The 17,287-nt window shown below is 44.4% G+C and overlaps 1 protein-coding gene across 5 annotated transcripts in view; it reads left to right on the top strand.

Moving 5' to 3' along the window:
• The window catches only part of MYO1D (myosin ID), a 383,172-nt gene that overhangs the window by 77,749 nt on the left and 288,136 nt on the right, over nucleotides 1–17,287 (top strand). For all 5 annotated transcript variants that reach the window (XM_048829695.2, XM_048829697.2, XM_075123527.1 and 2 more), the window contains exons 2-3: nucleotides 15,228–15,436; nucleotides 16,941–17,034. In XM_048829695.2, coding sequence (XP_048685652.1) covers nucleotides 15,228–15,436; nucleotides 16,941–17,034 — 303 coding nt within the window. The remainder of the gene's footprint in view (nucleotides 1–15,227; nucleotides 15,437–16,940; nucleotides 17,035–17,287) is intronic.

Below are 17,287 nucleotides of genomic sequence, written 5' to 3'. Positions count from 1 at the left end.
TCACAAAACTAAGTGATTGGGCAACAAAATGACAAATGAAATTTAATGTGGATAAATGTAAAGTAATGCACATTGGAAAAAATAACCACAACTATACATACAATATGATGGGGGCTAATTTAGCTACAGCTAATCAGGAGAAAGATGTTGGAGTCATCATGGATAGTTCTCTGAAGACGCCCATGCAGTGTGCAGTGGCTGTCAAAAAAGCAAACAGGATGTTAGGAATCATTACAAAAAGGATAGAGAATAAGACGGAGAATATCTTATTGCCCTTCTATAAATCCATGGTATGCCCACATTTTGAATACTGCGTACAGATGTGGTCCCCTCATCTCAAAAAAGATATACTGGCATTAGAAAAGGTTCAGAGAAGGGCAACTAAAATGATTAGGGGTTTGGAACGGGTCCCATATGAGGAGAGATTAAAGAGTCTCGGACTTTTCAGCTTGGAAAAGAGGAGACTAAGGGGGGATATGATAGAGGTATATAAACTCATGAGTGGTTGGAGAAAGTGAATAAGGAAAAGTTATTTACTTGTTCCCATAATATAAGAACAAGGGGCCACCAAATGAAATTAATGGGCAGCAGGTTTAAAACAAACAAAAGGAAGTTCTTCTTCACTCAGCGCACAGTCAACCTGTGGATCTCCTTGCCTGAGGAGGTTGTGAAGGCTAGGACTATAACAGGGTTTAAAAGAGAACTGGATAAATTCATGGAGGTTAAGTCCATTAATGGCTATTAGCCAGGATGGGTAAGGAATGGTGTCCCTAGCCTCTGTTTGTCAGAGGGTGGAGATGGATGGCAGGAGAGAGATCACTGGATCATTACCTGTTAGGTTCACTGCCTCTGGGGCACCTGGCATTGGCCACTGTCAGTACACAGGATACTGGGTTGGATGGACCTTTGGTCTGACCCAGTATGGCCATTCTTATGTTCTTAGGGTGGGGGAGAACGAGCAACGGAGAGAGGGGGGATGGAGTGAGCGGGGTAGGTCTTTGGGGAAGGGGTGGTGCTTCGGGGAAGGGGTGGGGTAGTTCCTGGGTTACCCTGAGATTCAAAAAGTGACCTTGGACATAAAAAGTTGGAGACCATTGCTGTAGAGCTATCTCAGTATTACCTACATACCCCCTTCTCCTCTGTCACCACTCCCTGCACTTTGAGAGATGTGATAGTTTCATTATGATTTGAGATTTTTTTTAAAAACAGCCAATCATAGAAGATTAGGATTCGAAGAGACCTCAGGAAGTCATCTCGTCCATCTAGTCCAACCTCCTGCTCAAAGCAGGACCACCACCAACGAAATCATCCCTGCCAGGGCTTTGTCAAACCTCTAAGGATGGAGATTCCACCACCTCTCTAGGGAACCCATTCCAGTGCTTTACCACCCTCCTAGTGAAATAGTGTTTCCTAATATCCAACTAGACCTTCCCCACTGCAATTTGAGATCATTGCTCCTTGTTCTGTCATCTGCCACCACTGAGAATAGCTGAGCTCCATAGTCTTTGGAACCTACCCCTTTCAGGTAGTTGAAGGTTGCTATCAAATCCTCCCTCATTCTTCAGTTCTGCAGACTAAACATAAACAAGCCCAGTTCCCTCAGCGTCTCCTCGTAAGTTGTGTGCCTCAGCCCCCTGATCATTTTCATTGCCCTCTGCTGGACTCTTTCCAATTTGTCCACATCTTTTCTGTATTGGGGCCCCCAAAACTGGACGTAATAGTCCAGATGTGGCCACACCAGTGCTGAATAGAAGGGAATAATCACTTCCCTTGATCTGTTGGCAATGCTCCTACTAATACAGCCCAAAATGCCATTAGGTTTCTTGGCAACAAGGGTACGCTGCTGACTTATATCCAGTTTTTTATCCACTGTAATCCCCAGGTACTTTTCTGCAGAACCGCTTCTTAGCTAGTCAGTGCCCAGCCTGTATCGGTGCATGGGATTTTTCTGTTCTAAATGCAGGAGGACTCTGCACTTGTCCTTGTTGAACTTCAGATTTCTTTTGGCCTAATCCTCCAATTTTTCTAGGTCTCTGGACCCTATCCCTACCGTTCAGTGTATCTACCTCTCCCCCCAGGTTAGTGTCATCTGCGAACTTGCTGAGGGTGCAATCCATCCCATCATCCATATCATGAATAAAGATGTTGAACAAAACCGGCCCCAGGACTGACCACTGGGGCACTCCACTTGATACCAGCTGCCAACTAGACATCAAGGCGTTTTACCACAGGAAATTGTAAAGGTGTCTCCCTGCCCCAGGGAACAAAACCTGCAGGAGTTTCTCTGTAGTGGAGTGGGTAGCACAGCTTCCAGGTGGTGCGGGCTCTCTCCCTGTCTGAGGAAGTTACACAGCATGTCCTCTCTCATACTTTCTATTGCCCAGGTGTTGTGCCTACTTAGCATCCATAGCTAAAGAAGTGTTAAAAACAAAAAAACCTAATTTGTATCAAAAAGATTTCTAGCGCTGCCTAAACGTTGGGGAGGGACAGCTCGTGCTGCCCTTTGAAGCGAACAGAAATGAAAGTATTCTGTGTCTCTTATGTTTAGTGATTTAGCCGTCCCCCCTCCCCTCCCCTCCCCAACAAGGTTAGTAGTTTGTAGCTTATTTTTAAGGAAGGGGCTTCAGTAAACATTTCAGCTTCCAGTTTGACTGTCTTTGAAAGGGAATCTGTCTGTAATCCATGATGATTACTATATAGGTTTCAGAACTTCACTTTCTATTCAACCAGTGTGAAAACTGTAATTAGAGATAAGAGGCTCAACAGTTTGATACTTTCTCTTCTCTACTGCTAACCTTCTTAACATTTGTATAGCTTGCAAAGTCGGCTGTATAAATCAAGAGTTGGTGGTGTGTAAGAACTGAGTCAGCCTTGTAAAAGGAGTCCTTGCTGTAATATGACTGGATTGATGATGATAAGGTTGTGACACTGCAGTTTAGTTTATTTCCTATGAGAATCATTGTTATCGTTTACTGTGCTCCTTTGTAGCCTTCTGGTGGGTGCCCTTCACAGGAGACTTTACCCTGTTTCTAAGCAGGTCATTGTGAAAGTTGCTGATGAATGAATTACTTATTCCTTGCCCTGCCCTTTCTGTTCCATCCCGTACAGGAAAGGAGTGGTGCAGAATGCACCGTGAATGGCATTTCCTATTTTATTAAATTGGCAACATTTTAACTTAACTGAAACAGTTCAGAACCATGCAAAGGAAGACTTAGTTTTTCTAGAGCACAGTCCACCAGGAAAACCTAGATTTGAAATTGATTTATGGCATGAATTAAAACATCTGGGGCATATTAAGAATCCGATCAGGACTTGGATTGTTTTTTCTAGGAGCAAAGGTGGTGGTAATGACTTGACTGGATGTTCTTTTTTCTAACTATAGTAAGGAGAAAGTATTGGCTACACATTTCCCCCTCCTTATTTCAATCTCAGTTCTCCTGGTTTAGGGATTATTTGCATTATCATGAGTTATGAACAATTTACTGTAAGACTAACTTAATTCCTCTGTGCCTGTTTGAGAGACAAGGGTACTTTTTTTAGGTAAACCTTGAAATAGTGCTTAATATTGATGAAGGAAGACTGGAGTTGCATATGGAAAATTGCACTTGTACCTTAGAGGTGTACAGGAGAAGGCCATTTAACCAGTCCAGTTAAATTTCTTCAAAAGCATGGGGGGACCATCTGTTGCTGATTTTGTGTCCAGATAGGACACTATTGAATGTTTTGGTGAACATGTCTAACTTATTAAAAATAGTGTGTATATGCTATTTCACTGTCAAAGTGGAGTTTAATAAATCAGGTTTCTCTACTGATAACATCCTAATCTGTCCTGTGTTAACATACAGCTTGCCCAATCTACAGTAGAGTTTTAAACTTAATGTTTTAGCTAACATGTTTTAAAAAATACACTGAACTGCACAGATTCAGTTCGAGCTTAAGTATTTGAAAAATAATTTTAAGAGTCATCGACAGACATCCTTCCTCTAACCATACATAGCACTTAAAAGTACTTGATGCGTTCAAACTCTGTATGAAAACTAAGTTTTCTAGCTTTGTTTGAGTTGTCCCAGCAAAGAGAAAATCCCTTATTTTCAGTGAACTTCTGTCAAACTACATGTGTATGCTGTAAGATGACTGCTGTGTTAGTGCATGCTTCTAAAATGCAAGGTCCTGATGGTTTAAAGGGTTTTTTGGGGTTTTTTTTTTTGCATTTTTCCCTTTACAAGCTAAGTATATTTAGTGGGGATTACTCTGATTGCTGTGGTGAAAGTAATGGTCTCTGGAATGTGCATATCTGTATCTACGGTTATCTGTCCCCATTATCATGGGGTCTGACTATCTCACAATCTTTTAAATGTATTTATTTTCATAATCCCCTCATACGAGGTATGAAGGTACTGTTATCCCGTTTGCACAGATTGAGACATGAGGCACAGAGACTTTGTGTCCAAGCCCAAGGTCACGCAGAAAGTCTATGGCAGACCAAGGAACTGACCTGGATCTCCTGAGTCCCATACTAGCACCCTAATCTCAGGGGCTGTCTTTCCTCCTATGCATATGGATGATAAGGAAAAAGGGAGAAATAAATTGATCACACTAATATTAAATGTTCCATTTATTGTTGATAAAGGGTTAATGATGAATCTTTTAATAAGTCAAATGAAAGTACAACAGCTCAGTCTTTTTAACAACCTATAAGATGTTCTACAGATATGCTTATGTGACAGGTTTGGTGGGACCCCATCCAGTGTGGGGTGAGTGCACCCTGTCTCCCTTAGGGTGTAGGGGCAGGGTGTAAGCAGCCCATGTTTATGCCTCTTTAGCCAAAGTCAATGTATTTGTGCCAGGTAGCAAGGCCTAGTGGCCAGAGTCAATGGCTTCATCCTTGTTAGGAGGGCAGTAAAGCTTAGTGGTCAAAGTAAATAGCTTTGCTCCAGTCAGCAGGGCTGTAAGGCCTAGCAGCCAAAGTCAGTGGATTTGTCCTAGTCAGCAGGGCAGTGAGGCCTAGGGGCCAAGTGGCCTCAGTCGAGGAAGGGGGCTGCCACACACAAAAAGTGGTGCTGGCAGCCCAGATAGGGGGCCCAGGCCCTTCTTCTCCACCAGGCCCCAGTCCAGAGCCCTGGTAGTGGCAAGAGCACTTGCCACTGCATCAGTGGGGGTCCAACCAAAACACTCTGACTCAAAGTTCTGGGTCACTAACTGAGCAACTATCTAATTCCCCTGGACTGCTTCCTACCATGGTTTCCTCTGCTGTGGTCTGGGCATCTCCAGGTTCCCCAGTATGTGCTGTCCCCAGTGACTGTGGACTCTGTGGGGCCTCCTGGCATCTGCCTGGGTTGCGGTGTCTCCAGCTCCCATGGCTTTTGGCTTCAGCTGCTCCTCAGCTGGAACCTGCAACTTGCATCCTTCTTCACCAGCAGTCAGCCCCAACTGAGCTGAACTGCTCCTTTTTATACTAGTGCATTTGGAGCATGCCCAGTAGAGTTGAGTGGGAATGGCTTCCTCAGCCCACAATGTGAGGTTAACCCTTCCTCGTCCAGTGTGGGGCAAGTGCACCCCATCTCAGCTGATAACAATCTCTAGCACACACACTACTCATATCTGTGATGTGCTTATAACATCTATAATTTATTAGCCCTTTATAAACCATGGATTTGTGGAACCTTAGTATAAAGCATTTAAGCACTGTTAAAATTAAACTGAAATTAACTCTTCACTGGTGGTTTAAGAGGAGCTTCATATAGTGATAATTGTTCTATCTCTGAAGTGGTCTCTGGTGTGGTGGAGGAAAGGACAAGATTGAATAGATGCATTGGGTCCTGCACTTTTGGAATAGCAGTTTAACTTTTAAGTGTGTGTGTGTTTGTGTGTAAAACAAAACATTGTATAAGACACTCAGTGCCCAGATAAGTAGTGAATGGATCCCACAGCAGACAGCCTTCTCCCACAGACAAAATAGAAACTGATAGTAATGTCTATACCTACTAGTTCTTTTAAGATGTGGTCAGGTGACTTTATTCTGGAATGCTTTTCTTAGAGGCTAATAAAATGTATCTTTGATAAATGAAAATTTTAATTCTTGTGTAATAGCTAGAAAACAATCTAGCTCTGAAAAATCAGTAAGTTCATGTTCTTCATGTTAACTATCTCAGAAAGTAAACTGAATTTTATAAACTGTGATCTGACAGAGTGAGGTTATCACTTGAGGTCCCAGCTAAGCATGAATGGACAACTCACTTTCAGTGCAGGGGAGCAGTGTTGTAAATTCCCTTTATAACTACTGTTTTAACTGGCACATTTGGAGTGGGGTTGCATGGTAGGGTGCTTTTCTTTAACAGCCTGTATTCTGCAAATGTTTTGAAATATGGGTTCCAACTCTTGCCAGCTAACTTTTTCTTTGTTTGTACTGAGTGTGTTTGAAGTTGCATCATTTCCTCAATAAGAACAGTGTTTTATTTTTGACTGTAGCATTTGTCAGGTGGGAGGAATTCTAGCTTTCAACTACTGAGAGCTAAACATTAGCGCACTCTGGTGGTGGGTCCATTATCAAGAACCTCAGCAGTTTTCTGATTTCTGTAGTGCCTCTTTCTGTGCAGCTAGTCTCTTGGGTGTGTAATGGGTTTCACTGTTCTTTGGGAAAGGAAGTTACTTTGACTTATAAAAAAGTTGCCATGCACTAACCTGTAAAGTTTCCTTCCTTTCAAGTACCGACTAAGGACCTCACAGAACACTGACTGTTAAAATAGCCTTACATGTACTCTGTGTGTCTGGTATTTACGGGACTCTCTTCATTGTATTAAGGACACTATTGAATGTTTTGGTGAACTTGAACCAAAATAGTCAAACTAATGGGGAAGAGGCATGTTTATCCTGAGTAGTAATAGAATCCTGCATATAGGGTTTCTCTCCCCCCTCCCTGTCACTCTTCTCTCCTACACTTTTGTTTCTGTCCATTTAGGTATTGTTTTTCTGGCTTACCTGTTTGTATTCACTTCCTATCTTTCTTTTTGTTACTTTGTACAAATTCTTAATGGTATAAAGATTTAATTTAAAAAACAGACCCAGCATTCCTGATCCTTATGCAAAATATTTACACAAGAGTTAAATATTATGACTTCCCTTAATAGCTACTGGATCGTAAACCTCAAAGTAGCAAACTGAGAACCCAGGAAATATGCAGTGTACTTGTAGTTGTGTTGGTCCCAGGATATTAGACCTAGAAAATAGTGAAGCAGATAATAGATGCAGTTAATCTTTATGGAAACATAACCTCTACAGAAAAATGCTACGTCTTTTAGGTGAGAATGGAGCTTATTGTTACTGGAAGTAATGTAAATCTACAGGAAAAGGTATGCCTGTGGGAATGTCATTATATGCAGGTATGGATGGTGGTTTGTCTTCACAAAAATGCCATTCTGCTGACTTTTAATAATGAAAAATCCACTGCTGTATTATACATACAGCACTGAATTATTTAAGATAATGTATGTGTTGACGTGCATCCAGTTGGCAGAGTATCTTTCCCATAGCGAGCTTTGTAATAAAGTTTTGAATGGATCTGGAACCTGTATTTTGTGCAACCTTGCAGTAAAGTGGATTAGGGAATCTCATGTTGCTTGAACCTTCCAGTTTGGACTGCAGTCATTAGGCTACTTTTTACTCTTTCATAAGTTCTTATTTTTCTTTACCCAAGAAGAATCACAACCAAAGAAATGCAGCTAGAAAAACAGCCACAGCTGTTCTTGGCCTGCAGCAGTGCAGTACTCCACTGTTGTTTGAAAAGAAGCTTTATCAACAAGGAGGGGTACGGAAGGGAAGCTCATAGTTTAGGAACATCTAAACACAACTGTGTGCAGTACTTAGTATAATTTAAGCTTTGGACAGAAACATCCATGGTCCATGAATTCAGATACCCTTAAAGTAAAATCTGTTATGGTGAGACATGGATTTCCTTGTTAGAGCCCTGAGGGAGGTCCACCTCCTGTGCCACCCCTACCTATCTGATCCAGTACCCTGGGAGCTTTTCCAGTCCTGGGATCACCTGGGAAATAATAAATGTGTGAATTTGTTTTATGAGAAAGTATTACAATGTTAACAATTTAAAAATTGACAATTGCTTTATCAGCAGGGGTGTTTCAGATTTGTTTAAATTTCCAGCTGAGAGGGAGGCTTCTGAAGCAGATCAGTAGATCTTTGGCTGTCATCTGCCTGTGCCAAGCTGCTCCCTTGTAGCTGACTGTTTTGATTTTCTGCCCGTTCACTGGAGCACCTGGAGAATACCTCTAGGCAGAGGCGGATGAAGATTTATTGGGATCCTGGGTACAAAGAATATTTGGGCCCCAGAATTGGTGGGGGGCATGCCCCCACAGTTTTAAAACTAGGAGGGCCATGCCTGCCCACTTTTTAACATGGGCGTTGTCAGAGGTGATATGTAGCTGTGGCTAGTGGGGGACACAAATGAGAGGTTCTGGTGGGTCACGTGCCCTCCCCCCAATTTTCAGGACATTTCTGTTGCAGACACCTAGTAGTGAGGAGACAGCACTCCCCTTGGCAACGGTGCTCCCAACGTGTCTGTCTGTGCAGCCTGGGGAGGAAGCAGCAGGGCGGCTGTCTGTATTATTATAGCCCCTGGGAGTCTCAGTCGTGGACCAGGACCCCATTGTGCTAGGCACTGGCTGCTGGCTGAGCTGCTCCTCTGCCATAGGAAGCTGCTTTTTCGCCTTCCCTGCTGCTGGAGTCCCATGCATTGCCTCTGCCTCCGCTCCCTGACTCCCCCCGAGGGGTGGTATGCAAAGCAGGCAGCAGCACTGGGACTCCAACAGCGGGGAAGACGAAGCAGCCCCATGTGGTGGGGGAAGGAGTTCAGCTGGTCGCCAGCTGCTTCCTTCCTCCCCTGGGCTGCAGGGACACAGGGAGAGTGCTGCTGCTGGGGGAGTGCTGTCTCCTCACTGCTGGGCATCTGCACCGGAGGCATCCTGAGAAATTGGGGGGGGGAAGGGGGCATTGTGACTCTGCATGTCTCTCCTCCCCCCCCCCCCCCCCTTCGGGCAGGTGCGTAGCGGTGGCGGCAGGGAAGCTGATAAGATGATCATCTTCCCTCCTGTAAAGTGCAGCCCCTGCTAGTGGTACCAGCCTCTTCCCAGTGTGGGGAGGCTAAGGTGGGCCTTAGGCCTCACCCACCACAGGGTCCTGCTCCTCCTCTCTTCCCCAAGACCCCTAAGAGCCACTCAGGGAGCCTGGGCCACTGTGGGGAGGCCCAGGCCCTCCACCTGCCCTGGGTGGCGTTCTTTGTGGGGGAGGGGATAGGGTGGGGTCTGGGGGGGGCAGGGGAGAAGGAGCAGGGGGTGGGGCCCCAGGGGAAAGAGGAGGAGCAGGGGTGGGGCCACAGTTCTGGTGCTAATCGCCCTCCGTAATTCTACAGATTCCAGTGCTTCTGGGACCCCCAAATTAGCTGTGGCTCCATGGTGCCGTGCATTAATCTGCCACTGCCTCTGGGCTTCGTAGACACAGGTCAAAGTACAAAATCCTCAGCTGCTGTGAAGAAGGAAATCAAATTGTATTGGGAGAGAATCATAGAATATCAGGGTTGGAAGGGACCCCAGAAGGTCATCTAGTCCAACCCCCTGCTCAAAGCAGGACCAATTCCCAGTTAAATCATCCCAGCCAGGGCTTTGTCAAGCCTGACCTTAAAAACCTCTAAGGAAGGAGATTCTACCACCTCCCTAGGTAACGCATTCCAGTGTTTCACCACCCTCTTAGTGAAAAAGTTTTTCCTAATATCCAATCTAAACCTCCCCCACTGCAACTTGAGACCATTACTCCTCGTCCTGTCATCTGCTACCATTGAGAACAGTCTAGAGCCATCCTCTTTGGAACCCCCTCTCAGGTAGTTGAAAGCAGCTATCAAATCCCCCCTCATTCTTCTCTTCTGCAGGCTAAACAATCCCAGCTCCCTCAGCCTCTCCTCATAACTCATGTGTTCCAGTCCCCTAATCATTTTTGTTGCCCTTCGCTGGACTCTCTCCAATTTATCCACATCCTTCTTGAAGTGTGGGGCCCAAAACTGGACACAGTACTCCAGATGAGGCCTCACCAATGTCGAATAGAGGGGAACGATCACGTCCCTTGATCTGCTCGCTATGCCCCTACTTATACATCCCAAAATGCCATTGGCCTTCTTGGCAACAAGGGCACACTGCTGACTCATATCCAGCTTCTCGTCCACTGTCACCCCTAGGTCCTTTTCCGCAGAACTGCTGCCTAGCCATTCGGTCCCTAGTCTGTAGCTGTGCATTGGGTTCTTCCGTCCTAAGTGCAGGACCCTGCACTTATCCTTATTGAACCTCATCAGATTTCTTTTGGCCCAATCCTCCAATTTGTCTAGGTCTTTCTGTATCCTATCCCTCCCCTCCAGCGTATCTACCACTCCTCCCAGTTTAGTATCATCCGCAAATTTGCTGAGAGTGGAATCCACACCATCCTCCAGATCATTTATGAAGATATTGAACAAAACCGGCCCCAGGACCGACCCTTGGGGTACTCCACTTGATACCGGCTGCCAACTAGATATGGAGCCATTGATCACTACCCGTTGAGCCCGACAATCTAGCCAGCTTTCTACCCACCTTGTAGTGCATTCATCCAGCCCATACTTCCTTAACTTGCTGACAAGAATACTGTGGGAGACCGTGTCAAAAGCTTTGCTAAAGTCAAGAAACAATACATCCACTGCTTTCCCTTCATCCACAGAACCAGTAACCTCATCATAAAAGGCGATTAGATTAGTCAGGCATGACCTTCTCTTGGTGAATCCATGCTGGCTGTTCCTGATCACTTTCCTCTCATGCAAGTGCTTCAGGATTGATTTTTTGAGGACCTGCTCCATGATTTTTCCAGGGACTGAAGTGAGGCTGACTGGCCTGTAGTTCCCAGGATCGTCCTTCTTCCCTTTTTTAAAGATTGGCACTACATTAGCCTTTTTCCAGTCATCTGGGACTTCCCCGGTTCGCCACGAGTTTTCAAAGATAATGGCCAATGGCTCTGCAATCACAGCCGCCAGTTCCTTCAGCACTCTCGGATGCAACTCGTCCGGCCCCATGGACTTGTGCACGTCCAGCTTTTCTAAATAGTCCCTAACCACCTCTATCTCCACAGAGGGCTGGCCATCTCTTCCCCATTTTGTGATGCCCAGCGTAGCAGGGAGGATGACAGAAAGGAACTGCTGCAAAATCCCAGAGTAATGGCTTTAGAAAGACACAGATCCAATTGGTATACCTCCCGGAAAAGATCAGCAGGGTAATAGAGAATATACTCTGCTTCCCATGGATTCCCTGCTTCCAAAAAGTCACGACTGTGTAAGTATGGAAGGAACTATTGAATGAAAAAAAAAATGCTAGAAGATTCTTTAACTTAGCCCGTGTGCACATGCTCTGAGAGGGGAAGCCATAAGATTCAGGGAAGAACTACCAGGGTCTTTTCAAAAGCAAAAGAGCCATCCCTGTTGACCAACGTCCTGAGTTTTTTATCTCCACAGCACCCAATACTTTGACCTCATCTTCAAGTTACATAATTCATAACTTTCAGTAGCTGGACAGAGAGTTTAAGTTACATTCCTTGACATTTTAATGTCTTTGTCTCCCTTCTAAACAAAATCTACTGATCTGCTTCAGAAGCCTGCTTTTCAACTGTAAGTTTTGATAAAACAAATCTGAAACACCCCTGCTGACAATTATTAGCTTCAAAAGTGTTAAATAGTTTGGGTTTCTGCCCAAAATCATCCCTCCAAACTTCACGTATTTGTACAAAGTACAGTTGGAAACCTCCAGGATTGAGTCCGATTACAATTACCGTGGGGGGGTGGGGAGAAGCGATGCTTCCTTCTTGGTTCTTTGCAGGTAAATTGGCATTTTAAGAGTTGGTGATGGGACCCTATATTTTATACCACACTTGAAACTGTTGTTTAGTATCATAGCTGCCCTCCAAGTTTCTTTTTTGTGTGTAATCAGTTGTTTCTGTCACAATAATTGTGTGGAACCCAATATATTTCAGTCTTACTGCTAATTTAAAAGTATTCATTTTTCAAGAAAATCCTTAATTTTGAGTTGCCTTCAAAGTTCTCTCTGTTCCCCCACCAAAGAAAAAAAAATTAAATGTAGGTATGAGCTGAAAAACATTCCTTCGGATTTTCAGCTCCCTAATGAGGAGGATACTGATTGGGAACATGTTCAACCATCTTCAGGGGTCAGTCCTGGGGCCGTTTTTGTTCAATATTTTCATTAATGATCTGGAGGATAGCGTGGACTGCACCCTCAGCAAGTTTGCAGATGACACTAAACTGGGAGGAGTGGTAGATATGTGGAGGGTAGGGATAGGATACAGAGGGACCTAGACAAATTAGAGGATTGGGCTAAAAGAAATCTGATGAGGTTCAACAAGGACAAATGCAGAGTCCTGCACTTACGACGGAAGAATCTCATGCACTACTACACACTAGGGACCGAACGGCTAGGCAGCAGTTCTGCAGAAAAGGACCTAGGGGTTACAGTGGACCAGAAGCTAGATATGCGTCAACAGTGTGCCCTTGTTGCCAAGAAGGCAGACGGCATTTTGGGCTGTATAAGTGGGAGCATTGCCAGCAGATCGAGGGATGTGATCATTCCCCTCTGTTCGACATTGGTGAGGCCTCATCTGGAGTACTGTGTCCAGTTTTGGGCTCTGCACTACAAGAAGGATGTGGAAAAATTGCAGAGTGTCCAGCGGAGGGCAACAAAAATGATTAGGGGGCTGGAGCTCATGACTTATGGGGAGAGGCTGAGGGAAGTGGGATTATTTAATCTGCAGAAGAGAAGAGTGAGGGGGCATTTGATAGCTGCTTTCAACTACCTGATCGGGGTTCTAAAGAGGATGGATCTAGACTGTTCTCCGTGGTAGCAGATGACAGAACGAGGAGTAATGGTCTCAAGTTGCAGTGGGGGAGGTCTAGGGTGGATATTAGGAAAAACTATTTCACTAGGAGGGTGGTGAAGCACTGGAATGGGTTACGTAGGGAGGTGGTGGAATCTCGTTCGTTTGAGGTTTTTAAGGTCAGGCTTGACAAAGCCCTGGCTGGGTTGATTTAGTGGGGGATTAGTCCTGCTTTGAGCAGGGGGTTGGACTAATGACCTCCTGAGGTCCCTTCCAACCCTGATGTTCTATGATTCTGTGATTCTAACTCAGTTGTCCTGGCATGACCAAGACCATACATTTAGTGATGCAAGCTGAGCTTTTTAGAAACCGATCTGCTGAATCACATACTTTAATGGATGTGCAGCAAAACTGAAGACTGTAAACCCACCAAGACTCCAGCTCAAGGACTGATGCAGTGTGTGCACTGTAATAGCTACTGTATTCCATTCATAAGCACTGGAAAAATAGTCAGTTTGCTGCTTTGTGGTAAAGAGATGACAATGCATTTTAAGAGAGAAATCTCAGAGCTGTGCTTTAGTTAATGGACAATCCTGAAATCTCTTGCTTTTCTTTTTATAAAAGTGTTATGATGCCATCTAATGTTAGTCATAACACAAATTGCATACTGCTACACAATGCAGTGGTTCTCCACCGGGGGCAGGTTTCAGGGGGTCCTCCAAGCAGCCAGCATTAGACTTTCTGGGGCCAGGGCAGAAAGCCAAAGCCCCACTGCACGGGGCTGCAGTCTGGGGCTCTGACTCCCGCCACCCAGGGCTACAGCTGAAGCCTGAGCAATGTAGCTTTGCAGGGGCCCCTATGGCATGGGCCCCAGGCACAATTGCCCTGCTTTCTACCCCTTTTATAAGTGGAAAACCAGTTGTTGTGACACAGGTGGGCCATGGAGTTGTTAGAGCGTGTTGGGGGGGGGGCTCAGAAAGAAAAAGGTTGAGACCCCCTTCTTAAAAATGGCTGTGTAGAAACTCCAGACTACTTTTATTCATCTCTCCACAAGGAGGACTGGTGCCGCTGAGGGTTGATTGGTTAATATTAGTCGTAGCTATCTCCTTTTGTATACTCGTCTGGGACTTGATAGTTTTCAAACTTCACTTAAACATTGGGGCTGTAGTTCCACTCTGGGCTCCTTACTGTGAAGAGCTCCTTTTGAATGGAAACAATCATTAGGGTTGAAAGTTGGATTTTTCCCCCCTGAATTGTAGGTTAATTCACTGTCTTACAACTTTCCCCCCGTAAATGTCACCAGAGCTCTAGTTCTGGCTCCCAGATTTCTGTGCATCTTCCTGGGCCATGCAGTGTCTAAGATCCTCAAAACTTAACATCTGAAAGCAAACCTCTCCTTCTATATATCTGGTTTATTTAGGCAGGTGGATTAGAAACTCCAGTGTTTTTTATACACCTTTGCTCTATTGAATTCAAGCAGTGATTTAAAATTTACTCCAGCCTGAGTAAAATAATGTCTACAGCAAATTCTATGCCTTTGTAGATCACGAACTGTAATAGAAATATCTGAAATGCATGTTGAAAGGCTGGTTGGGTATGTATGTGGAACAAAGTGTAATCTTTGGTTTCAGAGTAGCAGCTGTGTTAGTCTGTATTTGCAAAAAGAAAAGGAGTACTTACGGCACCTTAGAGACTAACAAATATATTTGAGCATAAGCTTTTGTGAGCTACAGCTCACTTCATTGGATGCATTGTAGTGTAATCTGTGGTCCTAAGCTTATGTTTGCAGTATTGCTGTAACCATGTTGGTCCCAGAATATGAGAGAGATAAGGTAGGTTAAGTAATATCTTTTTTTGGACCCACTTCTGTTGGCGGAAGGGACTAGCTTTTGAGCTTCACAGAACTCTTCTTCAGGTCACCTACTACATTTGAAAGCTTGTCCATTTCACAAACAGAAGTGGGTCCAATGAAAGATATTGCCTCACCTACCTTGTCATAAAGTTTTGCAGTAATACTCAGCAGGCAAATCTGTATCTAACATTTTTCAGGTGAAACATCAGTGGTGGTAATTTCTGTAAGTAGCGTTCGATTCAAAATCAGTCTTGATTCATAGTCCTGTTACCTGAATACCTAAAATGACACATTGACGTACCACGTATGCTGAATAGAAAGCTTTTCCTTAGTAGTATTTTATTATATTGTAAAAAAATGAAAAATATTTGTATCAAATGACTGGTATAATCAAATGGACAACTTGGATGCAGAATACAAATTCTGATTTATTACATTTGACTAACCTTCCCCTTCGGCTCTCCCTGGGCAGGTTTGATAAGGGACGGATTTACACATTTATTGGTGAAGTGGTGGTTTCTGTGAACCCTTACAAAAACTTGAACATTTATGGTCGTGACATGATTGAGCAGTACAAAGGACGGGAGTTATATGAGAGGCCCCCTCATCTCTTTGCAATTGCTGACGCTGCTTACAAGGCCATGAAGAGACGATCAAAAGATACCTGCATTGTAATATCAGGTAAGGTGGAAAAGCCTCTCCTCACTACCTGAGGACTAGTTGACCCTCCTTGTGAAACTCAAGGAAGGAAGCAGAACAATTTGTCTAATGCTACATTTGCTAAAGGGAGAATTTCACTATGTTCAAAACTTTAATTTGCGTATGAGCCTGCATCTATATCATTCAAATACAATTGTCTAATTCAAGAACTTGTAGATTAAACTAATTATTGATCCATATTATACTCCATGAGGGAATTCTGCTCCAAAAAATTAAAAGTTCTGTGCCAAAAAGAAAAATTCTGCACACACTATTTTAAAATTCTGCAAATTTTATTTGTCAATGAATATATGTAGAGGTTCTGGCATGGCAGTGGGGAGCACAGGCCACTGGCTGCCTGGAGGTGGGGTGAGGCTGCACCAGACCCTGATACAGCCCAAGGGCTGGGTCTGTCCCAGAAACACCCCAGGACCCTGACCCTCTCCCACATGCACTCCAGGAGTGGGCAGACAGGCTCAGCCTGGCAGGATCCAAGTGTGGAGGGGCTTAGTGTGGGGGGAATCCATGTGTGGGGTGAGAGAGTTCTGTCTGGAGCAATCTGGATGTGAGCGGCTCAGTGTGGGGTCCGAGTGCAGGAGGGATCTGGATGCATAGGAGCTTGTTGGGAGGGTTCTGAGTGCAGGGGCAAGAGTGCAGGTACTCTGCAGGGGGTTTCAGGTTAAGGTGTTTAGGGCTCCACAGGGGGGATCTGAGTGTGGGGGTCTCAGCGGAGCTGATCTGGGTGCAGGGGTGAGGGTCCGGATGCAGGGGAAGCAAAGTAATCTATGAATTTTGCACATGCACAGTGCCGCAGAATTCCCCCAGGAGTAATGTTGTTGTGTGGTGATAACTTGAATGTGAGTCCCTTCCTTATAACACCCGCAGTCTGGTTGAAGAATGGTTTCCGGAAAAAGCCTGTAGCATTCAGTCCTGTCCTTTCTTTGAGGACTCCCTTCCACCTTAGATGACTTCGGTTAGTGTTTTGTCTTCTGTTTTGATGGCCAAAGCTAATTGCTTGCCATGACTCTAAACAGTGGGGGAGATGCTCATAGAGGGAACTATTGCCATTCAGATCCTGGCACGTAGTTTCCATGGTATCCCTATGCTCCAGCAGCCTGCGGAGCAAGAGACCCAAGATAGCTGCTGAACAGTAGTCTCTTGTATTACAGTTCACAGCATTGCTGCCAGCAAGCCACTGCATGCCAACCTTTTCCCTCTAACAATGTCCCTTCTGATCCTCTGCCTGCTTGGCCTTACAAACCTGTGAAATCTTTTATTCGTTACTGGTTTTAAGTTAGCATAGTAATGGCAGTCAGGCAAGGTTACATTGGTATCAAAAACACCTCATATCTCAAATAAATAAGAAAACGTAGAGAAGCCATCAAAGCAGAATGACATGATTGCAATGATCAATGACTTACAGTATCTTGATTTTTTTTAAATCTCTTCTTTGCTTATGGTACTACTTTGCTGTTTGTGTCTTCAGGTGAGAGTGGGGCTGGGAAAACTGAGGCCAGTAAATACATTATGCAGTACATAGCAGCCATCACCAATCCCAGTCAGAGAGCAGAGGTTGAAAGGTAAGGGCTTTACAGAAACTTATGGGGGGAAAAATAGTTTTGTATCCTGATACCATGATACTGGGCACTCTTGATATACCTGTCTTCTTTTCTTCTACTTTATAATTGCATGAAGTTTTCATATCAATTCATCCTTTCCTGCAGGTAAAGTTTTGGACTTAGGGAAAATTTTGAAATTTAGATAAATTGCTAACAGATAATTGGCTAGAAGTGTTGGGAGTATAACTCAAGCCTTTGCACTTCTAAATTGTAA

Source organism: Caretta caretta, chromosome 27 (genome assembly GCF_965140235.1).
Source record: "Caretta caretta isolate rCarCar2 chromosome 27, rCarCar1.hap1, whole genome shotgun sequence".
In the NCBI taxonomy this organism is placed as follows: domain Eukaryota; kingdom Metazoa; phylum Chordata; order Testudines; family Cheloniidae; genus Caretta; species Caretta caretta.
This window is presented reverse-complemented; position numbering and strand designations above follow the sequence as displayed.